The sequence below is a fragment of the Arvicola amphibius genome, chromosome 2 (assembly GCF_903992535.2).
Source record: "Arvicola amphibius chromosome 2, mArvAmp1.2, whole genome shotgun sequence".
NCBI lineage: Eukaryota > Metazoa > Chordata > Mammalia > Rodentia > Cricetidae > Arvicola > Arvicola amphibius.
Genome location: NC_052048.2, coordinates 64,355,149 through 64,382,481, shown reverse-complemented (window position 1 = coordinate 64,382,481; position 27,333 = coordinate 64,355,149). Strand labels below are relative to the sequence as shown.

Sequence of the window (27,333 nt, the reverse complement as noted above, 5' to 3'; positions counted from 1 at the left end):
CTCTGCTAAGCATCTGCTGTATGTCAGGTTCCCTGCTTAGCTCTCTGAGCCCAGCTCTGAAGGATGGATTAGTTTTCAAGTGCTTACAAATGCTGCTGTCATAAATAAAGCTGACAGCACATTAAAGACTATGCCATCATTCAAACGTGTGAGACAAATGTTCCAAAAGGTGGCTTTCTTAGGCATCTATTTATTTAGCATGCAAGGGGTGTGTGCAGATTCATGTGCTTACAGATACGTGTCCGTGAGTGAGTGCACCTATAGACAGAGGACAACCTTGGGCATGTGTTCTTGCCTTCTACTTTGTTCAAGGCAGGATTTCTTGTCGTTTACCACTGTGTGTGCCAGGACATCTGGCCCAGGGGTGTCTGCGTATTCTAATGTCTCTTCTTCCATCCTGCTGTAGGAGCACTGGGTTTACAGCTGGGTGCTACTGCGTCCAGCTTTGTGTGCACTCTGGGACTGTGTCCAGCTTTGTGTGCACTCTGGGGGCCCCAGTTCAGGTCCTTAGATGTGCACAGCAAGCGCTTTCCCACTGAGCCATCTCTCGAGCCTCCTTTTGGGTATTTTCTTCTTATTTTCAAATCACAGGACCTCTCTTTGTCAGCAGATAACTTGGCATCAGCTAAAGAATCTAGAACAAGGGACTGGAGGGCTATAAAGATCACTTGTTCCATTGTGAACATTGGAGTTCAGGTCAAAGGATTTATGTAACTTGCTAAATTTGTAGGCATTCCCACAAACGTCTGTAACCGTAGCACTAAGGTGGGCGAAGACACAAGGATTGCTGGGGTTTTCTGGTCTCTAGCCTAGCTTAGAAAGCACAAGCCCCAGATTCAGGGAGGGATCCTGCCTCAAAGGAATAGGCAGAAAATGACAGAGGACAACACTGGATGCCCTCTCTGTGCACAAGCACACCCCCCCCCCGCCCAACAAACATACATATACTCACAGAGATACATATTAATTCATTAAAAATTTAACGGCCCTAAGATAGTGTTTTTGTGTTGGTTTTAAAGTGAAGAAATAGTGGTGTAGAGGTAAAAGGGAGATGCAGAAGTCAGATGGGTATGGAGGATGGGGGGGGTGGTGGGATTAGTCAATCTGCCCACTGTCCCGCCAGGCGGACAGATGGAGATTCCAGAGCATTCTTTTAGAGTAAGTTGATCTCTATCTGTCCTTGGATCCTTTCTGTGTGTGTATTGCTTATCTGTGTATTGTGTGTGTAGCTTGTGCATTATGTGTGTTGTATGTGTGTGTCCCTTGGCTTGGCTTTCAAGAGCCAGTCTCTTGGAGAAGTGCCTGAGGAAGCACACACAGAAGGTCAAAGAGCTCTTGTGTTCCCAGGGTGCACCCTCACCAGTCCCTGGCCAGCTGGGACTGTGGGTGCTGGCTTTCTGCTTCTAACTTGGCTTAGATTCAAGAGCAATGTGTGTGGGTTAAATGCAACAAACCCTCCAAAGAGCTTTTGCTGACCAAGGCTCTTCTGCCTCTTCCAAGCAGCCTTACTGGGTCCTCCCCAGAGACTTCTGTAGGAAGTCACACACAAATCCTGATCCCAGGATCTGCTTCTGGAAAATAGATCCTAAGATTGCATTCCTCCAAGGAATTTGAGCTCTCTGTACTTGGCCACTGGGCCCCACTATCTCTAAGTGCGCATGTTTGCAATGGCTGGGGGCCAGGCCATACTTTCAGGATCACGGAGGCCAGGACTAGGCAGATGAAGAAAAGGACATCAGGCAGAAATGAGGGCCTCCTTCTGATCCTAACTAACAGGGTAGCCTAGTCACCAGTAGCATAGCTTTATGACAGGGAATGGTATGTAAATGGACGTTCAGAAGAGTTAAGGTCTTGGTGAAGACTCCTTAGAACTAAGAGAACTTAAGTGTATTTGACACTAAAGCCAGTGTTCTTTCTTCAATGACATTTTCTCTTCATTCCTTGAACATTGATAAGAACAAGAACAATATATTTGGCAAGGTGGGAGTAAGAACTCGGCTTTTAGAGATATGAGCCCTTATCAGTGATGTGGGAATCTTTACAGCACTCACTTCAGGGGCAGTGTGGGGATTAGAACTGTGTGAGGGATTCGAGAGATGCTCAGTGGGTAAGAGCTCTTGCTCCTCTTTAGAGCACCTGATTTTGGTGCGTAGCAACCTTTTTGGGTGACTCACGGTTGCCTGTAACTCCAGCTCCAGGGGATCCTGTGATCTTTTCAGGCACATGCACATAAAACCACAAAAAGACCCACATAATTAAAAAAAAAGAATAATGAAAATGATGGCTGGAGAGATGGCTCAGTGGTTAAGAGCACTGGTTGCTCTTGCAGAGGACCCAGATTCAATTCCTAGCACCTGCATGACAGCTCACAACCATCTGTAACTCCAGTTCCAGGGGACGCAATGCCCTCTCCTGTCCTTCCTGGGTACGGCACACAGGTGGTACACAGAAATACAGGCAAAACACTCATACACATAGATATATCTAACAAGGAGCAGGAGGACGAATAATACCTGAAAATCCCTTAGCATTGCCCCTGAGACACACAGATAGGAACATCGAGGAACAAAAGAACCTCACACAGGTAAGGCTTGAAGATTTTAATGTTTTGTGGTTGGTAACAGCAATCTTGAGTGGGTTCTCAGAGAAGCCCCTCTGACCTTAGAAGCATTTCCTGTGGACAATCGAAGGTCCGGCCTCGTCATACTCTGGCTTGCTGATCCACATCTGCTGGAAGGTGGAGAGAGAGGCCAGGATGGAGCCTCCAATCCAGACTGAGTACTTCCGCTCGGGAGGAGCAATGATCTGCAAAGAGAAAATGTGGCAAATTATGACCAGCCCCCAGTGGGTGAGAAGTGGGGTACAGTGGTGCATGTTGTGGTCTCAGATACTGTGGAGCTTCAAAACCAGGTGCTCACACGAGCCTAAGATTCTAAACCATCCAGATCAGTACAAAATCCCATCTCAATAATAAAAAAATACAAAATTAAAAATAAGCAAGGAGGGTAAGAAATCAGAAAATTTTTCAACCCACTCCAGAAAAGGATAGCCTCCGTGAACAGGCTAGGGACTGGAGAGGTGGCTCAGTGGCTAAGCACTTGTTGCTCCTGCAGAGGACCTGAGTTCTGTTCCCAGCACCCACACAGCAGCTCACAACTACATGTAACTGCAGTTCCAGGGGCATCTGAAGCCTCTGGCCTCCACGCAGTGCACAGACACACATGCAGGCAAAATACACAAAATAAATAAATCTACAACTAAATAAGATATAAATTGTAAATGATTAGATTGTTGGCCAAATTGCTCCCTACCCTGCCACTCCCCATCTCCTCCATAGAAAGAGTGGGTTCCTCTATTCTGCGACTTTGGGCTGGGCTTCCTGTCACCTTGTCCAGAGGATGCTAGCAACCACAACACAGACAGGAATTGAAATGTGCTTGCCTAGTTGACCATGCTCCCTGTGCCTCCTCTCTCTTCATGAGAAGAACTCTATGGGAGCTGCTGGTCCTTCATCATCAGTCTTGAAGTCTGAGACTCAGGACTCCACCTGAGCTGAGCAGACCCATCGAGGTGTCCCAGACAAAGGTGACTCGGATTAACTGACTTGCTGCTGGTTCACAGCTGTGTAAGTTATGTTACACAGCTCATTGTTATGTGCCGCTGAGATTTTGTAGGTGTTTGTTACTCAGCAATAGCTGACCAGTACCAAAATCCAGCCCTTGCCTGAGATGATTCCTTTTGCAACTCTGTGCCAGTCTGCTTAAACCCTGCTATGAGCTTCATTTGGCAATGGCCGCTTATATCTGGGAGGCTCTCAGTTTTATGCATGCATTGTTAACCCTTTCCATGTGTTGGACAACTTTGAACTCGAACTCATTTTCTAGTTTTTGAAGCATCTGAAGTGTTTCGTTTGTTTGAAATAGGGTCTTACATAGTCTTATTTGGCCTTGAATTCTTTGCATATAAGGATAACCTTGAATTCCCGATCCTGCAGCCTTTTCCTTTCTCGGACTGAAATTACAGGTGTATGCAGGTGCTCTTATGCTCATATGATAATATTGAAAGAATTTGAGGTGATGGCCATATTGAGGGACTTTGTGGGGAAATTAGGAGGAGGAAGGAAATAGAATAAGAGTGAGAATGACTGGGGTCAGAGAGATGGCTCTGCCATTAAGAGCACCTGCTGCTGGGTCAGGCATGGTGGAGCACACCTTTGCTCTCAGGATTTGTGGGCAGAGGCCACAAATGGATTGAGCCATGCTAAGAATATCTTTATCACTGCCCCCAAGGAATATAATCCTCCATGATGTGATCGATTGCAGAACAGGAAGATAATGATGAAACCAGGAGACCACCAAACTCCAAGGCCCAGCAACATCTCCCAGATAGGCAGGTATTTGTATAAAGATCAGCAAAAGGGAAGTAGGGCAAGACCTGACCCACCTTGATCTTCATTGTGCTGGGAGCCAGGGCTGTGATCTCCTTCTGCATCCTGTCAGCAATGCCGGGATACATGGTGGTGCCCCCAGAGAGGACATTGTTAGCATACAAATCCTTGCGGATGTCAATGTCACACTTCATGATAGAATTGTATGTTGTCTCATGAATTCCAGCGGACTCCATGCCTGGGGGAGGTGACAGTTTTTTAATCAACACCCATGCCTTCAGAAATGTAGCTCATATCAGGCTCACGCTCGTAATCCCAGGCACTTGGGAGGCTCAAGTAGGAGGGTTGATGAATTCAAGGGTAGCCTGGGCTACAGGGTGAGACACTGTTTCCACATCAGACAAGGACACCAGACGGAGTGTAACTACAGCTCTTTAAAGAGTCCTCCCCCACCGCAGTGCCCTGGCTCAGACCTTGATCAACTGTCACCTGGACACAAGCTCAGATCCCCCTACTGCTCATGGCCCTGGCTTTAGTTTCTTTATGCCTCAGCTGATCTTTCTCACTGTTACCCAAGGCACATTTCTGAAGCAACACGCTTCTTTCCCCGGCTTTAAGGAGATGTAATTCATCTACTATAAAGTTAACCCTTTTCAAGTGTACAGTTCAGTAGTTAGTATATCCACAGAGCTGGGCAACTGTTGCCACGGTGTCATTTTTTTAAAAAGACAAGCTGGCTTTCAATTCACTGTGCAGCTGAGGATGAACTCCCGATCTTCCTGTTTCCACACCCCAATCACTGAGATTACGCGGATGTACTATCACATCCGGCTCTAGAGCATTTTAATGACCCCAGAGAAACTCTAAAGTTATGAGTAGCCACTTCCCTTTTCCCTTTAAACACGCCCCAAGAAAGTGGTTTCCTTTATTAAGTACTATCTTCTAGTCCTTGTCTAGTACTGTCTGGTAAGTACAAGTCACTAGTTCCAGTTTTTAAAGGGTTATTGTTGACCCTATTGCTTTATTTACGTGTTTGAATATGGGTTTGTGCTCACGAATACAGTGCCCATGGAAGGCAGAAGAGAGTGTCAGATTCCCTGAAACTAGAGTTACAGGCTGTTAGGAGCCGCCATGAGGGTGCTGAGAATTGAATCTGGGCTCTCTGGAAGGATCAGTTTGTGCCTGTAAATGGTGAAGCATCGCTCCAGAATGCCCCACTATTTCCATTTCTATACATGGGAAAGCCACAGATGGAAGGAGATGGCATGTCAGGGTGACAGTGCTCAGAGGTAGCGAGCTTCAGGATCAGCACTGAAAGTCAGCTCCGGTCCCAGGTTCACTCTCTGCACCACTGTCGAGACGCAGGCCTCTGCACCTAAATGCTAAGTGATGCAGAAGTGGTCTGGATCGACCTTTGCCCTCGTCATTGCTTCATTACTATCATACTATCTCACCTGTCTTGCTTTTCCTTTTAAAAATATTCAATTGTATATGTGTGTGCCTACATGAATTTATGTGCACCATGTTCATGCAAGTGCCCATGAAGGCCAGAAGAGGGAACTGGATCCCAGGGACTTGGAGTTACAATCAGCTGTGAGCCAGCATGTGGATGCTGGGAACTGAACCTTAGGTCCTCTGGAAGAATGGTAAATGCTCTTAATCTCTAAGCCTTCGCTCCAACTCCATCCTGTTTCTTCCTCTATCTTGGTTTCTTCAGTCTTCTATTCAAAATATGTATTTATTTGCTTGTTTATACAATACTGTCTCTTCTTGGGAAAACTTAGGGCAGGTAAAAGTAACAAAGTTCCTGTGTTTCCCTTTCCTCATATCATCCCGTCCTCTGCCCTGCATTCTCCCACTCTGTCTCCTCCACCCTCCACCCTGCACCCTGCACCCTGCACCCTGCACCCTGTACCCTGTACCCTGCACCCTGTCTTAAAAACCTTTGCCTTGGCTCCTTCCCCCTGTATTGTTGGAACTGCTTTTCCTGAAAATATCTCTTACCTTTAGAAAGTGAGTTTTGGCCAGACCTTGCAATCACGTTACTCATATGCATTGAAGTCATTTAAAACTATGTATTCAGTCTGCTGCCCTGAAGTATACTCAACCTATTTAAATTGCCTTTAAGAAAACAATGTAACCTACCTTACTGTACTTTGAACTTCCTATATAATCTCGTTTTACAATCTAAGCTAACTGCATAGCTTTAATCTTAAGCCATGTATGACTGCATGTGCTGGATGCAGAAGTGTGTGTGTGTGTGTGTGTGTGTGTGTGTGTGTGTGTGTGTGTTGTGGTAACCATTTGCTGAAAGCAGTCAACAGGTCGAAAGCAACCTTAAAAAAAACTTGGGGGCTGGAGAGATGGCTCAGAGGTTAAGAGCATTGCCTGCTCTTCCAAAGGTCCTGAGTTCAATTCCCAGCAACCACATGGTGGCTCACGACCATCTGTAATGAGGTCTGGTGCCCTCTTCTGGCCTGCAGTCATACACACAGACAGAATATTGTATACATAATAAATAAATAAATAAATAAATAAATAAATAAATAAATTTTTTTTTAAAAAAGAAAATAAATTTCCCACAACCCTTGAAAGCAGCATGAGGATATATAAATTGATAACATATGTATATGGCTGAGTGTTATTCTGTTTATTTGGGGTCAGTAAAATGTCTTCTCTCCCTTATAAGACTCTGTTAAGGATTTCTGTAAAGAATTCTTTATTCCTTTCCCATACTATGTGTTCTGTGCTATTCACTGAATACAGAGCAAAGCTTTCTGCTAGGCACTGGCACCAGACAGGCACCAGCCACATACAACAGGAAGACGACAAACAGAACACAGGGTACAGCCACTAGGCAGGCGGAAGAGATAGGAAGAATTCAAATTTAGGTCCGCTTTTAGTCTAAACTTCTCCAAGAGGAAGATTCTTTTCATCCGAATCATTATGCCCCTCTACTCCGCACCCTCTACTCTGCACCCTCACTCTGCACCCTCTATCCTGTACACTTCCAGCGTTTTATACTCTATCCTGCAGGGGCCATGGGCAGCACCTCACCAATGAAGGAAGGCTGGAAGAGGGTCTCTGGGCAGCGGAAGCGCTCGTTGCCAATAGTGATGACCTGCCCGTCAGGCAACTCGTAGCTCTTCTCCAGGGAGGAAGACGAGGCCGCCGTGGCCATCTCATTCTCAAAATCCAAGGCCACATAGCACAGCTTCTCCTTGATGTCTCGCACAATTTCTCTCTCAGCTGGAGGGTGTACAAATGGCAAAGTGGTTACTGGGCTCTGCACGAGCCGTTGTAGCAGGTGCTCTCCAGGAAACTCTTAGAATACTTTGAACCCAGCCTTAGGAAGAGGACAGAACTGCCGAAAAGAGAGTCCGGGCTCTTCTCTATGCTGGGTTACATGTCCCATCCCTCAAAAAGGCTCGATTCTCAAGCAGGAACCCAAGGGGTCTTCTTCTTGCTCTGTCACTGTCTCAACAATTCCACCGTTGCTCCTGGGGTCTTACAGGGCACATTATGGGGTAGAATTGAACTTACCCCTGGAGACTTGGCAGAATCTAAAATAATTATTATCAAAATCTCTCTTACCAAGGTAGAGTTTATGACCCCCTCTCCTCTCAGATAGTTTTGTTTTGTTTTGTTTATGTATGGAATATTCTGCCTGTATGTCTGCCTACAGGCCAGAAGAGGGCACCAGATCTCGCTAGAGATGGTTGTTAAGTCATCATGTGGTTATTGGGAATTGAACTCAGGACCTCTGGAAGTGCAACCGCTGAGCCATCTCTCTAGCCCTCAGGTTTTTTTTTTTTTATATCATTTGTTCTTATAGAAACTACAGACACCTCCAAGGAGAAAAATTTATCACCAGCTCACCAGTAGAGTTAAACCTTGTTAAAGCCACAGGGCCTGAGGTGACAGGAGCATTGGCAATGGGTGCTGGGGGACAGCAAAGCCGAGAAGGCTACAATGATGGGTTGGCAGAGCACAGCAGAAGGAGGCTAGCTCTCTGCCTTGTCTTCTTCCCCAGAGCATCTCCATGGGAACCTTCATCCTCCAATGAGGCTGTCTAAACACTACAGGGCTCCCAGTCCACCCCAAGACAGCCTGAGGTCAGAGCCACAGAATTCCCATCATTCCCCAGAACTTCTGGGACTAGATGAGACTGGATTTGAGCTCAAGCATGAATGAGAAAAGGGGCGGGTACCTGTGGTCACAAAGGAATAGCCTCTTTCTGTGAGAATCTTCATGAGGTAGTCCGTGAGGTCCCGTCCAGCCAGGTCAAGACGCATGATAGCATGGGGCAGGGCGTAGCCCTCATAGATGGGGACATTGTGGGTCACACCGTCCCCTGAATCCAGAACGATGCCTGTGGACAGGAAAGACAAACCTCACCTTCCTCTTTCACCAACCTGTTTCTGGAGTCCGTTACTGAATGACCTTCCATTATCATATTTTCCTTTAGTAGTTGAGAAAACTCACCCACCATGAGAATTCCCAGTCCGTATGTGTGTGTGTGTGTCCCCTTCTCCCAATGAGAAGATTGGGTTGTAGAAGGCAAGTGCTATGTCTCCATTTCGTGGATTCCTTGAACTGCATACATGATAATAGACACTTACCAATTTACCCTAAGTCTGAACCACGCGTTCTGTTATCTGTTACTTCAGACTACACATTCTTTGTGAGAGTGTCAGGTCCCTTGGAGTTAGAGCTTCCTAATGCAAATGCTGGGCCTGAAGTCAGGTCCTCTACAAAAGCAGTGTGTGCTCCTAACTGCCGAGCCACCTCTCCAGCCAGGTGTGCCTGTTGTTTGATATGGGCTTTGTGAAAAGCCCTGGAAGGCTGAATGCGCAGGTAAGCTGCGAACATTTAAAAGAATGCATTTTAGAAAGCATTGTGATAGTGCCCAAGTCCCTGTTGAGGATCACAGATTCTCTGCTTCCTGGGCATCCTTCTATATCGAGGCCACATTTGTATGCACAAGGTCGTTGCAATGAGGGTGTGGGGATAAGTGACTATAATAAGGAAACAGCCCTTGTTCATAAGTCAGTTCACGTATTAATTATAGCTTGGTTATGTAAATTCTTTCCAACTACACAAGCAGGCTCACACCCAGCATGCTTCAGGGGCCTTCTCATTTGTTGTTTCCCTGGACGTTGGATGTTCCTTTTGTTCTAAGCAGGAACCTCTGTAGGAGTCCCACTTGACCCGACTTCCCCTGCTGTAGTGCCCGTTATACTGGTAAACCGTCACGTGCTGTTTGAGCTCACTGGGAAGCTGGCTCTGGAAATGGAGTTGTCCCCGCCTCCATTTCAGATCCAAGCATGTTTGCAAGGCCCTATCAGTGGATGGGCTGCCCTCCCACACTCTGTGGTGGGGAGGAAAGAGAACAGAAGAGTACAATGTCGTGTCCTTGCAAACAGCTAGAAGCCAAGCCATTTCCAGCAAAGGTTACTACTGCTTATCCCATGGTTTATAAAAAGTGCCTGGCATGGGAAAGGGAAGCCAGGAGTTCAGCCATGGAAAGAAACTCTGTCAGGCAGGGACTGCAGCTGACTGCCAATCAGTCTCTGTTGGATGTTTCTAAGCCCCCAGTTTCATCATGTTACCCGCTGTTACTTGTTCTTTTACGTGGAGAGGACACTGCCCTGCCCAGGTGAGTGCCTCAGTGGGGTTTCTACCGCCTGTTTTGAGGAGCCAATCTGATGATGTTCTGCTATCTGTGGGTCTATCATTTGTCTCTTGCTATTTATTCTTTTCCTTTGGGTTGCTATAAACTTGCTACAGACTGTCATTAAAAACCCAAAGTATGACCACCACAGATCATCTTCAGGACTGTGAAGAAAACCTGGAGCCAGGGAAGGAAAGGTTCAGTGCTCCTCACCGGTGGTGCGGCCAGATGCGTAGAGGGAGAGCACAGCTTGAATGGCGACATACATGGCAGGGACATTGAAGGTTTCAAACATGATCTGGAAGGACATCAAGGAGAAAAGGACTGTCTCATAAACATCACAGCATCTCCTGGCCTACAGAATGCTCCGAAATTTTCTCAAGAGCAAGAACTATGCCAGCTCAGTGGTCCATTTCCCCTGGGATATGCCCTGGTGGCCCATGCATACAGCAGATCTGTAAAGACATTTTGCTGCATTGGTGCTGCATTGGTGGTGGGGAAGAAGTACCTGGCCAGGCTGCTTCCCTGTGCACAGTGCTCTTACCTGGGTCATTTTCTCCCTGTTGGCCTTGGGGTTTAGGGGGGCCTCTGTGAGCAGGGTCGGGTGCTCTTCCGGTGCTACTCGCAGCTCATTGTAGAAGGAATGGTGCCAGATCTAGTGGGGACAAAAGCCAGAGAAGCCCAGAGACTCCTCGGGGGGCTGGAAAAGACCCGGCTGGCCTGTGCATACTGGAAAAGGGCAACTGAATGCTACACAGGACAGGGTGGATCCCGAGAGGCTGGTCATCCCCGGGGAATCTCCGATCCCCTCTCCCCAAGCATGCCAGACCTAGAGCCAATGTATGTGCTCATGTCTACCATTTAACCCTTCTTCTTCCCTCCTCCCTTTTTCCTGTTGCTTTGTGTGTTCTAGGAGGCGGGATGCACTCAGTGCTTCTTGTTTTCAGGCTTCTTGGTTGTGTTTTGCTGTTGAATACACCGGCAGGAGGCTAGCCGGTGGGAGGAGAGAAAAGCCAGGACATTTCTCTCAGCTGTGGTGTGGCCCACCATAAACACACCTTCTTCATTGGATGCTCTTCCAGCACACCAAGTCCTGCTGGGTTCCAAGGCCACTGCCTACCCACTGGAATCCCAGCAGGGGACTCTGGAGAGCAGAGGAGCTCGTGTGGTAACTAGTACTCGTCTCTTGCTGGCTGCCGTCATCTTGCTCACACCCCAACAAGCATTCATATTGTCAGCCTCGTCTCCTGCTGTGATCCTGGCCTGTGCGTGGGCCCAGTTCTCACTGTTCGCTGATGACCAGGCTGGTGCGTGGAGCAGGGGCTCTGCACGTCAGCACGCAGTCATCTTAGATTGGCTCAGTCAGTGTTTTGTGGGACAGACCTGTGTGCCGTGGGAGGTTTAGTGGCACTCCTAGTCTTACTGGAGAGCACCTATTATGCTAGCACAAAATTTGGTTATATTTCCAGACATTACCATATTTCTGTGTGTGTATATGTGTGTGTGTGCACGCATGCATGCGTCTGTGTGCACATATATGACCGCATATGCATACCTATCCTAGACAAGAATCCCTGCCCTGCCTAGGAAAAGCTGACTTAGCTCCACCCAGACATGCCAATGGGTATCGTTAGGAGGGGGCCAAGTACTGTGCTTCATTTTAGTTTTTCAAAGCACTGTTGAGTTTAGGAATGATGACATCAAAAAATCTGGAGAATATCTTACATTCCATCTGTTGTTATTAGTTAACATTTTGACATCTTTCCTTTGTGACTCTTGTATTTCTGTTATTTGTAATTTATTATTTCCTTTCCTTTTTGTTCTTGGGTTTTTGATCAGGGTTTCTCTGTGTAATAACCCTGGCTGTCCTGGAACTTGCTCTGTACCCCAGGCTGGCCTCAAACTCACAGATATTTTTGCCTGCCTCTGCCTCCTGACTGCTGGGATTAAAGGTGTGTGCCACCACCTGGCTATTATTTCTTATCCATTATCATCATCATCATCATCATTATCACATTGAAATTTGATTTTAATTAAATGATTAAATATTTTTGAGACACAGTTTCTCTGTGTAGCCCTGGCTTACCTGGAACTTTTGATGTAGATCAGGCTGGCCTCAAACTCTCAGATTTGCCTGCCTCTACATTCCCAGAGCTGGGATTAAAGGCTTGTGCCACTACATCTGGTTGTTTTTATTTTATTTTTAAATGTGAATCTTTTTTTAAAAGAGAATAATTTTCTTTTCTTAAAAGAGGGATTTTTAAAATTATGTGTATTTATGTGTATATGTCTGTGTCTGTGTGTGTCATGCACACAAGTATAGGCGTCCTCAGAGGCCAGAAGATGACATTGGATTCCCTGGTGCTGGAATTATAGGTGGTTGTGAGGCGCCTGATGTAGATTCTTGGCGCCCAACTCAGATCCTTTGCAAGAGCAGACTGTACTCTTAACAGCTAAGCTATCTTGCAGCCCCAGCTGAGATATTCAGCATTTTAAACATGGGCCCACATCTGGCCAGACAGAGTAATGCAGGAGAGGCGGAGGCTGGAAGTTGGGTATGACTGGACCCTCAAAGGGCGCTACAAAGAGTTGGGAATATAGAGAACTGTATGGGTGCCAAGGACAAGGGAAACAGTGGGACACCATTGCCATGGTCCAGGGAGAGAGGTTGGGGGCTGAGGCTGGAGATTATCTGGGGAGCGGGAAGGAGGAAGGCTATGGAAAGCATTCCCAAGGAAGATTGACAGGGCACACAGAGACCGTAGGAGAGGAGAGTCAAGATGAGATATCACCATTAGAACAACCACATTGGGGGCTTCAGATACCTTCTCCATGTCATCCCAGTTGGTGATGATGCCGTGTTCAATGGGGTACTTGAGGGTTAGGATCCCACGTTTGCTCTGAGCCTCGTCCCCCACATAGCTGTCTTTCTGGCCCATTCCCACCATTACACCCTGTGATACAAAAGAAAAGGAGAGAAAAGTGCATTGGCTCAGGGGTCCACGCACAGGATTCAGTCATTGTAATGGTCCCCGGAAAGGAGACAGATGAGGAAAGGAAGCAGGAAATGAAGGTAGGCATAGCCAGGAAGAGGAGGTTGGGATTTCTCATGGGCTGATCCTTTTTCTCTCACAGAAGAGATGTGGTTTTCTGAAGGAGAACAAAGCCCACAGATATATGTATTCCCTTATCTCGTGTTATACTCTCTGCAGAGAGAAAGCGATAGAGACAGAGAGAAAGAACGCTCAATATAGTTCTTTCAATGCAGGTCCTATATGGCTCACTGCTAGTGGCTCACAATCTTGGATCCAGAGGGAACACACCTGATGGCGAGGACGGCCCACAATGGAGGGGAAGACAGCCCTGGGGGCATCATCTCCTGCAAAGCCTGCTTTGCACAGGCCAGAGCCATTGTCACACACAAGGGCGGTGGTCTCTTCTTCACACATGGTGGGTGTGGCTGTGTGAGCTGGGGGCTGGAGCACCTTGGGGTTGGAAGAGAAGAGAACAGTTAGCCACTTGTCAGGTAATAGGGGGAGACAGTCTTCGTGGCTCTGGGGTTTCGTTCTAGAAGGGTCAGACACAGGCTTGGCATCCTTGTTTCTGGAAGCCGCATCTCATGCATTGCTTCAGTTGATAAGCACAGAATTCTGTTGCCATAAACACATGTATGGAATGTATATCAGTGTCCTCACACCTGAAAATGTGACTGGCTTTAGAGACAGTTCTTTACAGAGGTCAACTGAGTTTAGAATGCACTTATAAATCCAGTATGATTGGTCTCCAATATGGTTGTATTTATTAACTGTGTAAGAAAAGAAAATCAGAATACTGATATAGGGCGAGAGTGGACACGTGAAGACATGACCAGAAGGCAGCCGTCTATAAGCCAGGGGAGGTCCTGAGGAGAAAGCAACCCTGGCGGCATCTTGACCCTCAGACTTCTAGCATCCAGGATGCTAGAAATTTGTTAGAAAACAAATTTCTGTCCTTAGAGGCCCTTGTCTGTGGTACTGTGTTATGGCAATCAACCAATTAATACATTTTATTTTTATTTAATTTTAGTTTTTGAGACAGGTTCTCACTGTATGCACCCACGTGTGTGTCTGTGGAGGCCAGAAGAAGGTTTCAGATCCCTGACAACTGGAGTTCAGAGTGGTTCTGAGCTGTCACATGGGTGCTGGGAACTGAACTTGAGTCCTCTGCAAAAGCAGCAAAGTCTTCTCAACCACTGAGCCATCGCTCCATCCCTGGGGTCTTCCTATACAGCCTTGACTGGCCTGGAACTCACTATGTAGGCCAAGGTGGTCTCAAACTCAGAGATCTGTCTGCCTCTGCCTCTGAGTGCTGGGACCAAAGGTGTGTGCCCCAGTGCCCAGTTTATTACATGTGATTTTAAAAGATGAAATAGCTACAAAACTTTCATTCAGTGGAGAGAATCGTGAGAGCACTTAACAGCTGTTAAACAAGTTGAGAAGTTTTACACTAAATCCGAGACAGGACTGGTGATTACAAGAAGAAAGAACTCTTACAAACCGATAAGTAGACAGCCCAAAAGAAAAAAGAAAGTGAGAAGACAACTGGCAAATAAGGGAAGTAAAACCCTCCCAACGAAAGACTCCCATTTCCCTGATAAATGAAATAAAACCACCTTCCACCTAGCACATATATTTTTAGTATGTTTGTATATGTGTGTATGTGTGTAGAACTGTGTCCATGTATGTGCATGTGTGTGCAGGTCAGGAGACAACCCACCCAACCTCCCACTCCTTCCTTCCTTCCTTCCTTCCTTCCTTCCTTCCTTCCTTTTCTCTCTCTCTCTCTTAAAGACCTGTCTGTCTGTCTGTCTGTCTGTCTGTCTACAATTTCTTTCAAAAAAGAGGTAAGAGAAAGAGAGAAGCTGTCTGGGAAGGAAGGGACTGGAGAGGTGGCTCAGTGGTTAAGAGCACTTGCTGATCTTACAAAGGACTCAGGTTCAGGTCTCTGCATCTACAGTCACCCATAACTTTAGTTCCAGGGGATCTAATCCCCTCTCTGAGCTCCTGGAGGAATGTATGCAAATGGTGCAAGAGACATGCATGTAGGCAAAACACCCACATGCATAAAATAAAAATAAATATTTTTAAAAATTTACCTCAACTTTACAATTTATAGCATTATCTGGTTAAACCTCAAAATATCCCCGAGGCAATCTATTTTTAAATTCCATTCTATTCATTTGTAGATTAAGACTCAGAAAACTTTAAAGAACTCAGAGACCTCAGTCAGAACAAGGTGAGCAGACTGGCCAGGCACTGATGCAGGACAGGTGTGGAGCCTGAACTTGTGTTGTGCTGTCCTTGCCATGGCTGAGAGATGGTCATAACTTCTCCTTGTATGGCATTTTCCTTTTGCCTGCTTTTCAGGAGCACACAAAGGGGCCTCTGTTTCTTCTCCCTGGGCGTCCTCTGAGCTCTTTCTGTACCAGGACCAGGTTTACCCTGGTACACAGGAGGTGCTCAATAATAAATGTTGACATAGTGGGCCCCTTTCCAGACCTGTCTGCTCTGCTCCCGGGATCCTCAAGCACTTGGCTGCACTGACTTAGTGACTATTCTCCCCAGGGGAAGCCAGCCCAAAGAGCCAGGAGAGGCCAGGAAGAAGGAAGCCACACTTCTGTGGCTGTCTCTTTTAAGGTCCCTCCAGCACTGTCTCTTGGTGTGGTTTATTCACACTTCAAATGTCCATAGCTTTTTTTCCCTTTTTAATTTTGTTTTAGGTTTTTTTTTGTTTGTTTTGGTTTTTTTGTTGTTTTGTTGTTTTTTTTTTTTTTTGAGTCAGAGTTCTTTGTCTATAGTTACTTCAGGTAACTTCTTTTAACTCACAGCAACCCTCCTGTCTTAGTTTCCCAAATACCGAGTTTATAGGTGTTTTGCTTCAAGTCTAGTTTCTCTTTGGTGCCTCTCCCAACTCCCTCCTTCTTTAGACAGGATCTTACATACCCCAGGCTGACCTTGAACTCCCAGCCTAATCAAGGATGACCTTGATTTCTGATTCTCCTGCCACCTAGTCCAGGATTAAAGGTCCTCATTACTTATACTTATGCAATGCTGGGGCTTGAACTCGGGACTTTGTACATGTTTAGGCAAACTGCCAACTGAGCTACATTCCCCAGCTGACTCCCGTTTAGCTTTGCAATGGCTCTTTCATCTCCTCTCTGGTTTTCCTGTGCCCGACCCCACCCCCACTAAGACCCCTGAGAACCACAGGCTTGCACTTTGTTTCCCAGGTTGTACGACCACAAAGCGTCCCCTGAGCAACTTGTCGGCAATGCTCGCCACAGTATTTCAGGGCCTTAGAATCACTTTTCTTTTTAAAAATTTTCTTCAGATTTATTTATTTTTGTGTGTGTGAGTGTTTTGCCTACGTGTGTGTGTGTGTGTGTGTGTGTGTGTGTGTGTGTGTGTGCCACATGTGGACAATGCCTGCTGAGGTCAGAAAAAAACACCTGATCCCCTGGAACTGTAGTGACAGATGGTTGTGAGTTACCATGTGGGTACTGGTAACTGAACCTGGATCCTCTGCGAGAACAGCAAGTGTTTTCGGTCACTGAGCCATCTCTCCAACCCCAGAACTGTTTTTCTATGGTAGAGCCAGAGATGAGATAGGGCACTAAAGGCCGGTGAGAGAGCTAAAGACCGGAAGGGGTGTGGGCCACCTCCTGCCATGTCTCTAGGCAGAAATTCTTGACCCTTCTAGTTACCTGGGACTGACCTAGAGTCACTGTAGCTGTGGTTTGCTGGGGTCACAACTGTTTGCATTCCATGGGAAGCTGAACAAATGTTGTGGTTATTTTAGTATATACCCTATCCGGACTTCATTGAGAGAATCACACAGTCAGACACACAGCTTTTGCATTCATGGGAAGCTGAACAAATGTTGTGGTTATTTTAGTATATACCCTATCCGGACTTCATTGAGAGAATCACAGTCAGACACACAGCTTTTGAGTTTTACCCTTTCTGCAAGGCAGAAAACTAGATGAAGGGACAGGTTTGGCCCTGGTGTCTCATCTCTCCTTAAGTGCCCCTTATTCTCCCTGGGACCATCTCCCCACAGCCCTTCCCCGTTTCCCTCCCCGGTACCCAGTTTCTTCCACTATAAAAGAGAAATGAGAACATCTATCTCATGAGAAAAGGATTAGGGGCCAGAGAGAAGGTCCAGTGGTAAAGAGCACTTGCTGTTCTTACAGAGGACCTGGGTTCAGTTCTCAGTCCCCACACACTGGCTCACAATCATCTACAACTCCAGTTCCAGAGGGTCTAATGCCTTCTTCTGACCTTTGAAGACACCAGGCATACACATGGTGCACATACATACATGCAGGCAACATTCACATGCATAAAATAAAATAAAATAAAATCTAAAAAAAAACCCTAAAAAATACTTTGGGAAAAAAAGATGGGTCAGACAAGCACAAGGATATGAAAAGGTTGCACAGACTAACCTAAGATAGGCAAACTCTGATATACTTTCTTATAGAGTGAATGTTAATAGTGTTTGTTTTTTTACACTTTATAAATGGCTGAAGATTGGCTCGGTAGGCGGCTTGGTGGGCAAAGCACTTTCTGTGCATGTGTGAGGACCTGGGTTCAGATCCCTGCCCCACAGAAAAGCCAGGGGTCACTGCTAGCTCCTCTGCAATCCCAGTTCTGGGCAGAGGGAGATAGGAAAGCCACCAGAGCAGAGCTTACTGGCCAATAGGCAAGCCAGTGGAGTCAGGAAACTCCAGGGCCAGTGAGAGTCTGCCGCAAAAGATATATGTTTCTCTCAGTGAGAGAAACAGAGAAGGATGCCCAAGGTCAACTGATAGCCACCACAGACACACATGTGAGCAAGGCACATGCATGCACACCAACACACACATGCATAACACACACACAAAGTTAAAAAGAAAAAGAAGCATATTTAGCTGGTGTGGTGGCTCCCAGCACTCATGAGGCAGAATTAGGCAAATCTTTATGACTTTGAGGCCAGCCTGGTCTACAGAGCAAGTTTCAGGACACAGAGAAAACTTGTCTCAAAAAAAAAAAAAAAAGCATATTTTTCTTTTAAAAATGGTAGAGGACTAATAGTTAATGACCTGTGAAAATTGTGTAAGATTCAGTTTTTATGAATGTATTTATTTTATTCTTGAGTCAGGCTGGTCCTGAGATCACTATGTAGCTGAGGACAGCCTTGAATTCCTGCTCCTCCTGCCTTCACTTCTGAGGGCTGAAATCACAGGCTGTGGAATGCTAACTGGCCTCTGCACACCCTCTCATGCCCACATTGAGTCATTACTTTTATTATAGCTGCAGAGTTGAAGGTGGTTATGATAGACCTTCTGTTCTGAAAGCCTAAATAAACAACCCGCTCTGTAGCTGACCTGACCTCTTGATTCTCCTTCCTCACTCCCCAGTGTTGGGATTCCAAGCATGCAACTACACGTATCCATTTTATTGGATCCCCAAAAATCTGCATGTTACCTACTCTTCTGGTCTTCACCCACCCTCCCATCCAGCATCCGAGTTCAGCTCTTGGCCAGACCCTTCTCCTGCCGAGCCAGCTGTATGAGGTGTATGCAGCCCAAGGTATCTCAATCCAGTTCTGCCAGGCTGACTGACAACCCGGGCTTACAGTTGGAGCTACACTCAGAGAGGCATGCCACCCACATCAGAACCTGGAGCCAGCACTGCTCATGCTCGCTCTTCCCTCCTAATTAATTGCAGCCCTTTTTGATTCTTCCGCCACACCACCGCACATGGTGGTGGCACTTCTGTCCTGTGCCCAGTCCTCTCATCCTCTGGGGCAGTCCTTCCACAGGGTAAATTTCTTGCTGTTATCCTTTAGGCTTAACTCCTTCCATGCAACCCCACTGCTCAATTCTTTAATTTAGCATCTAGAAACCAAAGGACTGACCTACCCACCCCTCTCTAAGGTGACTGGGCCTGCTTCTTGCCTTGAAATCTAAATGGAGTGGAGCTGAGTCCCTCGCTGTCCCAAAGACTACAATGCTCCTGCTTCCTTCTTTCTTTCTTTCTTTCTTTCTTTCTTTCTTTCTTTCTTTCTTTCTTTCTTCTTTTTCTTCTTCTTCTTCTTCTTCTTCTTCTTCTTCTTCTTCTTCTTCTTCTTCTTCTTCTTCTTCTTCTTCTTCTTCTTCTCCTTCTCCTTCTCCTTCTCCTTCTCCTCCTCCTTCTCCTCCTTCTTCTCCTCTTCCTCTTCCTCCTCCTGCTCCTCCTTCTTCTCTTCCTCCTCCTCCTCTTCCTCCTCTTCCTTCTCCTCCTTTTTCCAGGACGGCCCTTCTCTGGGGTTCAATTCAGGTATCCTTCCCCCAGGAAGCTGTCCCTGCTTACAGCCTAACCAGGAGTTTCTCCTGGGCTTCCCCCCTTTAATACACTTAATACTCCATTGCAATTCTATTTTTAATCTCATTTTATTCTAAAACAGTGTTTAATAAAGCCCAGGCTACCCTTAAACTTATTCTACAGACAAAGAAGACCTTGAACTTCCAATCCTTTGGCCTCCCAAGCACGAGGAATATAGGCTTGCACCACTACACTCTCCATAGTAATTCTTTAAACTTGAGAGTGCCACGCTAGGTAGACTAGGCTGGGTGGCTATAATGTACACATTTACTCCTCACTCTGGGGGATGTTCTGGGTGCCCATGTTATGGGTGAGGAAATGAAGGCCACTCAGTAACTGGGCACCAGCCTCCTGACCCGAGCTTGCTCTACTTGGATACAGCTCACAAAGGTGGTAGAGGCTATGTTTGTGTGTGTGTGTGTGTGTGTGTGTGTGTGTGTGTGTGTGTGATGCAGAGATTGTGGCCTTGGCATGTTACTTCACAGATGGTGTGAGATGGTTTGTTTTGTCTCACACAGAGTCTCACATGGAGGCCCAGGTTGGCCTGTAACTTACTATGTACCCCAGGCTGGCCTTGAGCTTTGGGCAGTCCAAGGCTCCCAAGTACTTAGAAGACAAGCATAAGCCACCACGACCGGCGAGGGTGCATCTTTTGGAAAAGTTGCCTAATTGCCCTGGACCTCAGTGACTTCTCAGAGGAGAACGAGTTAGCTGCCTTCTCACCCCCAAACATCATGGAGCCATGAGACATTCCTTCTTCCCTCGCGTCTCATGGTCCTCGTCCCACAGTGAACTTATAGCCTTCTGATACTGTGAAAATTCTCCATTCATCTTAGCCAAACTCAAATCAGAGGACAGAGAGACCAGCCAAGGCCACCTGAAGGCGGTACCTTCTTGTTCTAATACAGGTAGCTCATGAGTACCAGGGCCACCGTTGGCTAGGACTCGCATACCCAAGCAGAAGCTGCTTTCCTGCAGTGACACGGTGACCCATGGCAAGGAGAGCAGGACAGGAGTCATATCCTGGGGGTCTCCAAACTGTCCTGTCCTCAGGATGCCTTTTCCCATCAGGCAGCAATGTGTTCCAGGCACCCCTGCCACCAAGGGCCTTGGCGTGTGACCTGGACCACAGAAACCAAACAAATCTGGAGTTGCACAGATACACAGGAGGCCTGGCAGCCCCAGAAAGGAAGAGGCTACAGAAGTCGGGCAGTACTCACCGAGGGTGTGAGAAGTCCTTCTCCTAGGGACTGAGGGCCGTGGAGTCTTTGGCAGAAACACCAGAGCAATATAAAACCCCTGAGGCGGATCTTCTTTAAACAGAGTCCCTAAAAAGGCCAGCTGACGGTGTGGTAACAGTATTACCATATAAGGTGTTTTTTTTTCAATAAACCAGCCTTGGGGGCGTGGATGGAGGGTGGATAGAGTGGATTATCATTTGAAAAATGTATGCAAAAGGATTCGACTGGTAACAGTCTCTGGGCCATGGATTTGTTCCTTTTAGGCTATACTTGCATAAACAAAAATCACACCAGGCCTTATAAGCTGCCCAGAGTGAGGCCTGATAGGGCTGTGCTCCTGGAGAGAGAACCATACCAAGAATGGCAGTGGCCTCCTCTGTCCCGCCTCCTTCCTCAGGCCTTCTGCCCACTGCCCCAGGGTCTGCTTGGGACATCCATGCCTTAGCCACAGAATGAGTGCCATTGTGCTTTGTCGGGTGCAAGCCCAGGACAATGAAGGCTGAGGGGAAATTCCATCTGCACTTGGCAAAAAATCCCATGTGCCCCACCGTTTTGCTGCCCTGGAATCTCCAGTTGCCTTAAACTTCCTCTGTAACACCAAACTCTCCAGTCCTCCTTCCTGGAGTTGCTCCCCCAGTCCCCCAGTACTAGGAAATGCAGAATGAAGGGCCAGCCTCAAGACTGAGCACACCTAGCAAGACCCACGGACAGGCACAAGTCTCCAGAGTCCTGTGCTTGTGGATTTTCTTACATAACGCATTCTCTCCCTGGGCACCGTTCCATGTCCCACGGCGCCCGCCACCAGCTCTGTGGCAGTTCCCACTTCACCTCACTTAACATATGAACACAAAATGTTCAGTTGTGAGCTGGAGAGCTGCATCCAGGTGACTGTGGGCTCTTCAAGCTCAGCATCCAAAACCTCTCTCTCCTGCCCCCAAACTGCCACACCCCCTGATTCCCTCCCTCTTTTCTTTCTTTCCACTCTGTCCTTTAGGAAAGCCAGTCCATATAGAAGTTTCTCTATCTCTAGGTACCTGGGCGCAGTTCCATGAGTTCTAGACCAGCCTAGGCATAACACTTTTAAGGTAGGAAGCAGTTATAAAAATAGAGACATTTTATAAAAAAGAGTCAAAGGGGTACACAGGAAGGATTGGAGATAGGCAAGGGAAATGATGTAATTATATCTTAATTAAATAAATATGAACACACACGCACACACACACACACACACACACACACACACACGTCAAAGAAAGTTAAGGCCTCACTATGTAGCCTCAGGTGGCCTTCTGAGTACTGGGATTATAAAGAGGCACATGCGTCACTACAGCCTGCTTCATACTCAGAGGTTTTTTTTTTTTATAACAACTTTTCAGTAATGGATAGAACAAGGGGAAGAGAGAAAAAGAAAGGATACAGAGTGTTTAAACCACAGGATTAACTCTTACTTAGATAGCATAATGTCAGATGTCAAATCGTCAGTGCCACCCCGCCCCCAGCTGTAAATAGCAGGCTCCAGACAGCCCTGAACAGAACGCCTCCTCATCCCGCTCTGAGGTTACTCCCCCTCCCCCGACTTAGCGCTCCCGACTGTACCAGGAGCAGCTTCCTGCTGTCCCCCAGGCTGTGAAGAAAGATGGGCAGGGTGTGAACAAAGAGACTCTCTCCTGTTTCTGTGGGAAGGGGAGTAAGGAGCATTCCAAGAGGACAGTTTGGGAGACTTTGTTCCCGGATGCTGCTCAGGCCCAGCTGCACTGACGTGCCCTGGGCTCACCTGTGTGGAGAGAAGAGCGTGTGGACGCCAACCGGGCTACCAGCTTTGTCAGAGGGGCACAGGACGGGTGGTAGGGTTGGAGCCTTCTTGCCAGCCTCCAGTCCAGGGGACAACCAGTCCACCTAGGACTCCGTCGATAAAAGGCTGTGGGACCCCGGGAAGGGGGTGGGTGGGCAGATGGAAGCCTTTGAACTAGACTGATTTCTCTACCAAACGACTATGTGCTCCGCCAGCACTTCTAGGAATTCCCCACGTGAACACTGGATCCGAGCCACCACTTGGATGTCAGTACTGAAGGGAAAAGTCTAACAACCAGACATCCAATGGGAAAAACTTGAAACCTGCTTATCAGCTACGTGAAAAGACGTTTGCTTCTCCTTTCATCCCATGAGGTGGGAACCCAGAAGAGCTGGGAACAGACTACTTTCCAAGAGTTCTAGGACTTGGGCTGGGCTGGGAGCTGCCTCGGGACCTGGGTCTCCATTATCCTGTTCCCCCCCTAATTAACAGATGACTTTGTCATTCCTACACCCACATTCATCCTCTGGCAAGCCACTTGGGGTACCCTATCCTCAGCCTAGAAGTAAGTAAAACTATTAATTCCAGTACCCAGGAGGATCATAAAGTCAAGACTAACCTGGGCTACAAAAAAACAAACAACAGTCAAAGAAAACAAAACCTCATCAAACTCTTCCTACGAAACCCAGGCCTGTCACACCAGAAAGATGGCTTTATGTGAAAGCAGGACCCTCCCTTGAGTTTTCGGTCAATACTGTGGTTTCCTTAGGAAGAACAGGGAACCTATAAGGACTGAACAAAATCTGAGCTGTTAGGACTCTCAGGCCACCTAGTGAGGCAAGACCAAAATGTTCTAGAATACCAGAGTCTCCAGGAGTGATTTTGAACAAGTGGCTGACACATGTCTTACTATTAATACTTTCCTGTCTTTGTTTTTTGAGACAGGGTTTTTCTGTAGGTTTGGAACCTGTCCTGGAACTCACTCTGCAGACCAGGTTGGCCTCAAACTCACAGAGATCCACCTGCCTCTGCCTCTGCCTCCCGAGTTCTGGAATTAAAGGCGTGTGCCACCACCGCCCGGCAATGCTTTGTTCTTGTTATTGGAGCTGCCGTTGATTGGTGTCTACATGCTATATATTGTACGTAGCCCTCTATGCAATCATGTATTTAAATCTATTATTGTGTGCATATGAATGTGTGTGTATGATGCACATGAACAGGTTTGTGTGCCATAATGCACGGATGGAGATTACAGGACAACTTCGGGTTCATTCTCTCTTTCCATGGGTTCAGTTGAACTCAGGTCACGGGCTTACTGCACAAAGCTCCTTCGCTCACTGAGCCATCTTGCTGACCCCTGTGTAATCATTTTTAATCTTGGAATTACTGACTTAAAAAAAAAAACAAGAGTTGAAGACTTTGAGGCCAAGGGAGATGAAGTCTCTAGGGAAACCATGAATCCACCTGTCTTGGGTTAGTCTAGCACCAAATCTTGCCTTTGAAACTGAGTGCAATTTCTCTCCTGGTGTTGAGAGAGCCTGGTATTTGCCAAGAACTTTTGGAGTGGTTACTTGTGATACTGCAAGGATGAGATTCTCACAACATAATGCAAATAATTTCGAGTCATTCTCATCTTACTTTTCTGTTGCTGTAACTGAATACCATGACTAAAGTAACAGAGAATGAAGGGGTTATTTGGCTTGTCACTGCAGGAGAGCTCTCACCCTCAACCACAGGCACCAAGCAGAGAGCAAACAGGAAGCTGGAAAAGACTAAGAACACCTAAAGCTGCCTCAGATGATATACTTCCTCCAACAAGGCTCCACCCTCTACAGGGTCCATGACTTTCCCAAACGGTGCCACCAACTGGGACCAAGTATTCAAATGCCCAAGACCATGGGCGAATATTTTCATTCAAACCACACATTTTTGAAAACATATCTAAAGAGTTCTGATTTTGTTTAATTTTAGTTAAACATTTTAAACACACACACACACACACGTGCCTGTGCGCACGCACACACGCATGTGCCTGTGCATGCACATACACACACACACACATGCACACACGTGCCTCTACATAAGCACAGGCACCCGAGGAGACCGGAAATGGACACCAGATCCTCTGGAGCTGGACTTACAGGGTTGTGATTTGTGATTTGGGTACTGGGAAGTGAATTTTGGGCCTCTGTAAGAATATTGAGTCATATCTCCTGTCCAGACTCCTACTTTTCTTACACTTGGATTACCCAGCACTTGGGAGGTAGAGGCAGATGTATCTTTGTGAGGTCGAGGCCAGCCTGGCCTACAGAGCTAGTTCCAAGACAGCTAGGGCTGTTACACAGAGAAACCCTGTCTCAAAAAAAAAAAGAGCAAAAACCAGAAAACAAACAAACCCCAGTAATAATAATAAAACAAGTCAAATGAAGAAACCGTGAGAAATAAAGGGAGACTTGCCCAAAAGTAAGTTTGTGGTGCATTTTGCATTGACTTAAAAATCCTCCAGCGAAGCAGCTGCCTGCAGAATGTCCACCAGGCTGCCCCGCAGAGTCTGGCCACTTCTGTCTGAGGAACATCTAACTTCTTTTTCCTTTTCTCTCAGTGTTTTCCCCAGATACTGTCCAAACCTTGAGCATCATGACCTTGGTGCTCTGGCTTTCTCATTCTTTCTCTGAAGCCCACCCACCCACCCCTTCCTCCAGACTACTGCACACGTGCCTTCCCAGAGCCATGCGTGTGCATACGCAAGCCCACATCCCGCTGCCTCACATGTGGTGCGCATACACACACATACACACAAGTAAATCTAAAGACAGAACATACAGTAAATATGGGGCATGGTGGTAAACCCAGCACCAAGGAGGTGGAGGCAGACGGACAGGTTAATGCACAGTTAATGAGGCCAACCTGGGACACTGAGACCCCTGTAAGAAATCACCACCACTATCATCAACATGGTGACCCCCACTACTACGCCACCCCAAAAAGAAAATTCCAAGTGGTACATCAGAGCTCCCAGGCATGACAGAGTTTACCTCTACATTAAGCCAGTCACAGAATCCAGGTGTTTTGGATGGAACCTACAGGGCCCGTCCAGGTGCCAGCAGAATTATTCTTCTCTATGTGCTCTGGTGAGATGTCATAATAGTGGAAGACAGACCCTGTCTACCACCGGGAGCTGAGTTCATTATACAGATGTTTATGACATACCTCAGCCATTGTAGAAAGGTGTTTGTGGCTTCCACTTAAATTGATGTATGAGTGTTTGCTTGTATGCATGCCTGTGTACCACCTATGTGCTTGGTGTCTGCAGAGGCTAGGAGAGGGTGTTGGGTCCCCAGAATCGGCAGTTGCTGGTTATAAGCTTCCACATTGGTGCTGGGAACCAAACCAGGGCCCTCTGCAGGAGTAGCCAGCGGTCTCAAGCCCTGAGCCATCTCTCCAGCTCTGGTTTATTATGCTTAAAAAAAATTAATGAATCCACTTGTCTGTGTGCTTGATTTCTCCATCCCTTTCCCTCCATATTTAACCAAATTCTTCACAATGATTGACATAGCGCAAGTCTGTGTGAAATCTCCCCTGGAAGCTCTCCAGAGCCTGCCTCTATCAAATCCTGTGGAACCTGGGGTTTAGCAGGTGTATGTTAAATATTTGCTGAATAAATGGAAAGTGGAATAATTACAGGTATTATACATATATATGTTTCTCTCTTTAGGGTCTCCTGGTCACTGCCAATCATGAGGAAACTGGTCTTGTCCTATCATAGGAGTGTGGCTCCTTAATCCATCTGCTTCTGGAGATCAGAGGGCACAACATTTTTTTCCTATTTTAAACAGCGCTCCTCACACAGCAGGCACTGTCAGGGTCTGGACATATGACTCATGTTTTGGGGAGTGAGTCAGTACTCCCCGGTCCAGCAGCTACACCCCAAATCCCACAGTGCTTAGTGTTGCCATTTAATCTACTTAGTTCACACTATTGGGACCACTGCCATTGGCAGACTTAGATTCTCATCCTTGGCATCTATTGTAGATATCTGCTGCCTCCTCTTGTTCAGCATCCATTTCTGTTTCTAAGGCTACCATGACCTTCTTTGAGAAAGACTGCTCCCTGATCTCAGACCATGCAGCTCAGACGGGATTATAGGCTTTCAGTGCAGGCCTGACCAATCAGAACTTTCCATCCTTCTGGCCACAGTGTTTGGTCCCAAGACGAGTTGTGGCCAAAGCTATGACCCAACAACTCAATTAGGAGTTGTGTTGAAACCCAGAAGTTCATTTTCAGCTAGATTTATCAGGATAATATATAGGCTATTAAATTACAGCTGTCTACATTACTTTAATAGAATAACTTAGTCAAACCCTGAACCATCGTGGTCACAGTGGACACTGGATCCAGCTATGTCTGATCATTAGTTGCATTTTCTGTCAACGCAATGGAAAGAATTTTAACTTTTTTCTGTGGTCTCTTTGTGGGCCAGCTAAAGCTTCAAGTGCCACAGTTATTATAGATGGTGTGCTTCCAAAGCCATGATGCCATTGGGAATGAAGATACTTGTGTGACCATATCCTGGATTTAGCATGAATCAATTCAAGATAATTCTAAGCTCCCAAGTCTCAGGAACGGGGTAGAAGCACCTGACTGGTCATAGGTGCTCTGGACACGGAGATCTAGTGTGCAACAGGAACTAAGGCTGTTCAAGGTGGTAGCAGGGCCAATGCTTAGCACCGACGGCACGGTGGGAGGAGACTTTGCTTTGGCTCCACGCCATTAACATTTTTACAAAGGTTTCCCTGTGTGGTTCAGGCCAAGCCTCCTGCCTCAGCCTCCACTGTGCTGGGATTCCAGGCATG

The 27,333-nt window shown here is 46.8% G+C and overlaps 1 protein-coding gene across 3 annotated transcripts; it reads right to left on the bottom strand.

Moving 5' to 3' along the window:
* Nucleotides 1-2,585: 2,585 nt before the first annotated feature.
* On the bottom strand, nt 2,586-22,636 carry Actg2 (actin gamma 2, smooth muscle). 3 transcript variants are annotated; one of them, XM_038318906.1, is made up of 10 exons: nt 22,463-22,636; nt 20,668-20,775; nt 13,385-13,546; nt 12,887-13,015; nt 10,606-10,716; nt 10,275-10,359; nt 8,598-8,759; nt 7,445-7,636; nt 4,444-4,625; nt 2,586-2,805 (listed from the first exon to the last, which is right to left on the bottom strand). In XM_038318906.1, exons 3-10 carry the CDS (start codon nt 13,508-13,510, stop codon nt 2,662-2,664), a joined length of 1,131 nt encoding a protein of 376 aa, XP_038174834.1. In that variant the 5' UTR covers nt 13,511-13,546; nt 20,668-20,775; nt 22,463-22,636; the 3' UTR covers nt 2,586-2,661. The 3 variants fall into 3 exon arrangements, with proteins under 3 accessions (XP_038174834.1, XP_038174833.1, XP_038174835.1); XM_038318905.1 differs by lacking the exon at nt 20,668-20,775; XM_038318907.1 differs by lacking the exons at nt 20,668-20,775; nt 22,463-22,636 and adding an exon at nt 22,285-22,375.
* Nucleotides 22,637-27,333: the final 4,697 nt, after the last annotated feature.

Coding starts and splice junctions, on each gene's coding strand:
- Actg2 (XM_038318906.1), bottom strand. CDS start 13,510: ATGTGTGAAGAAGAGACCACCGCCCTTGTGTGTGACAATGGCTCTGGC. Junction 8,760..10,274: donor CGCATCTGGCCGCACCACCG/GTGAGGAGCACT, acceptor TCCTGTCCACAG/GCATCGTTCTGGATTCAGGG. Junction 7,637..8,597: donor CTATTCCTTTGTGACCACAG/GTACCCGCCCCT, acceptor TACACCCTCCAG/CTGAGAGAGAAATTGTGCGA.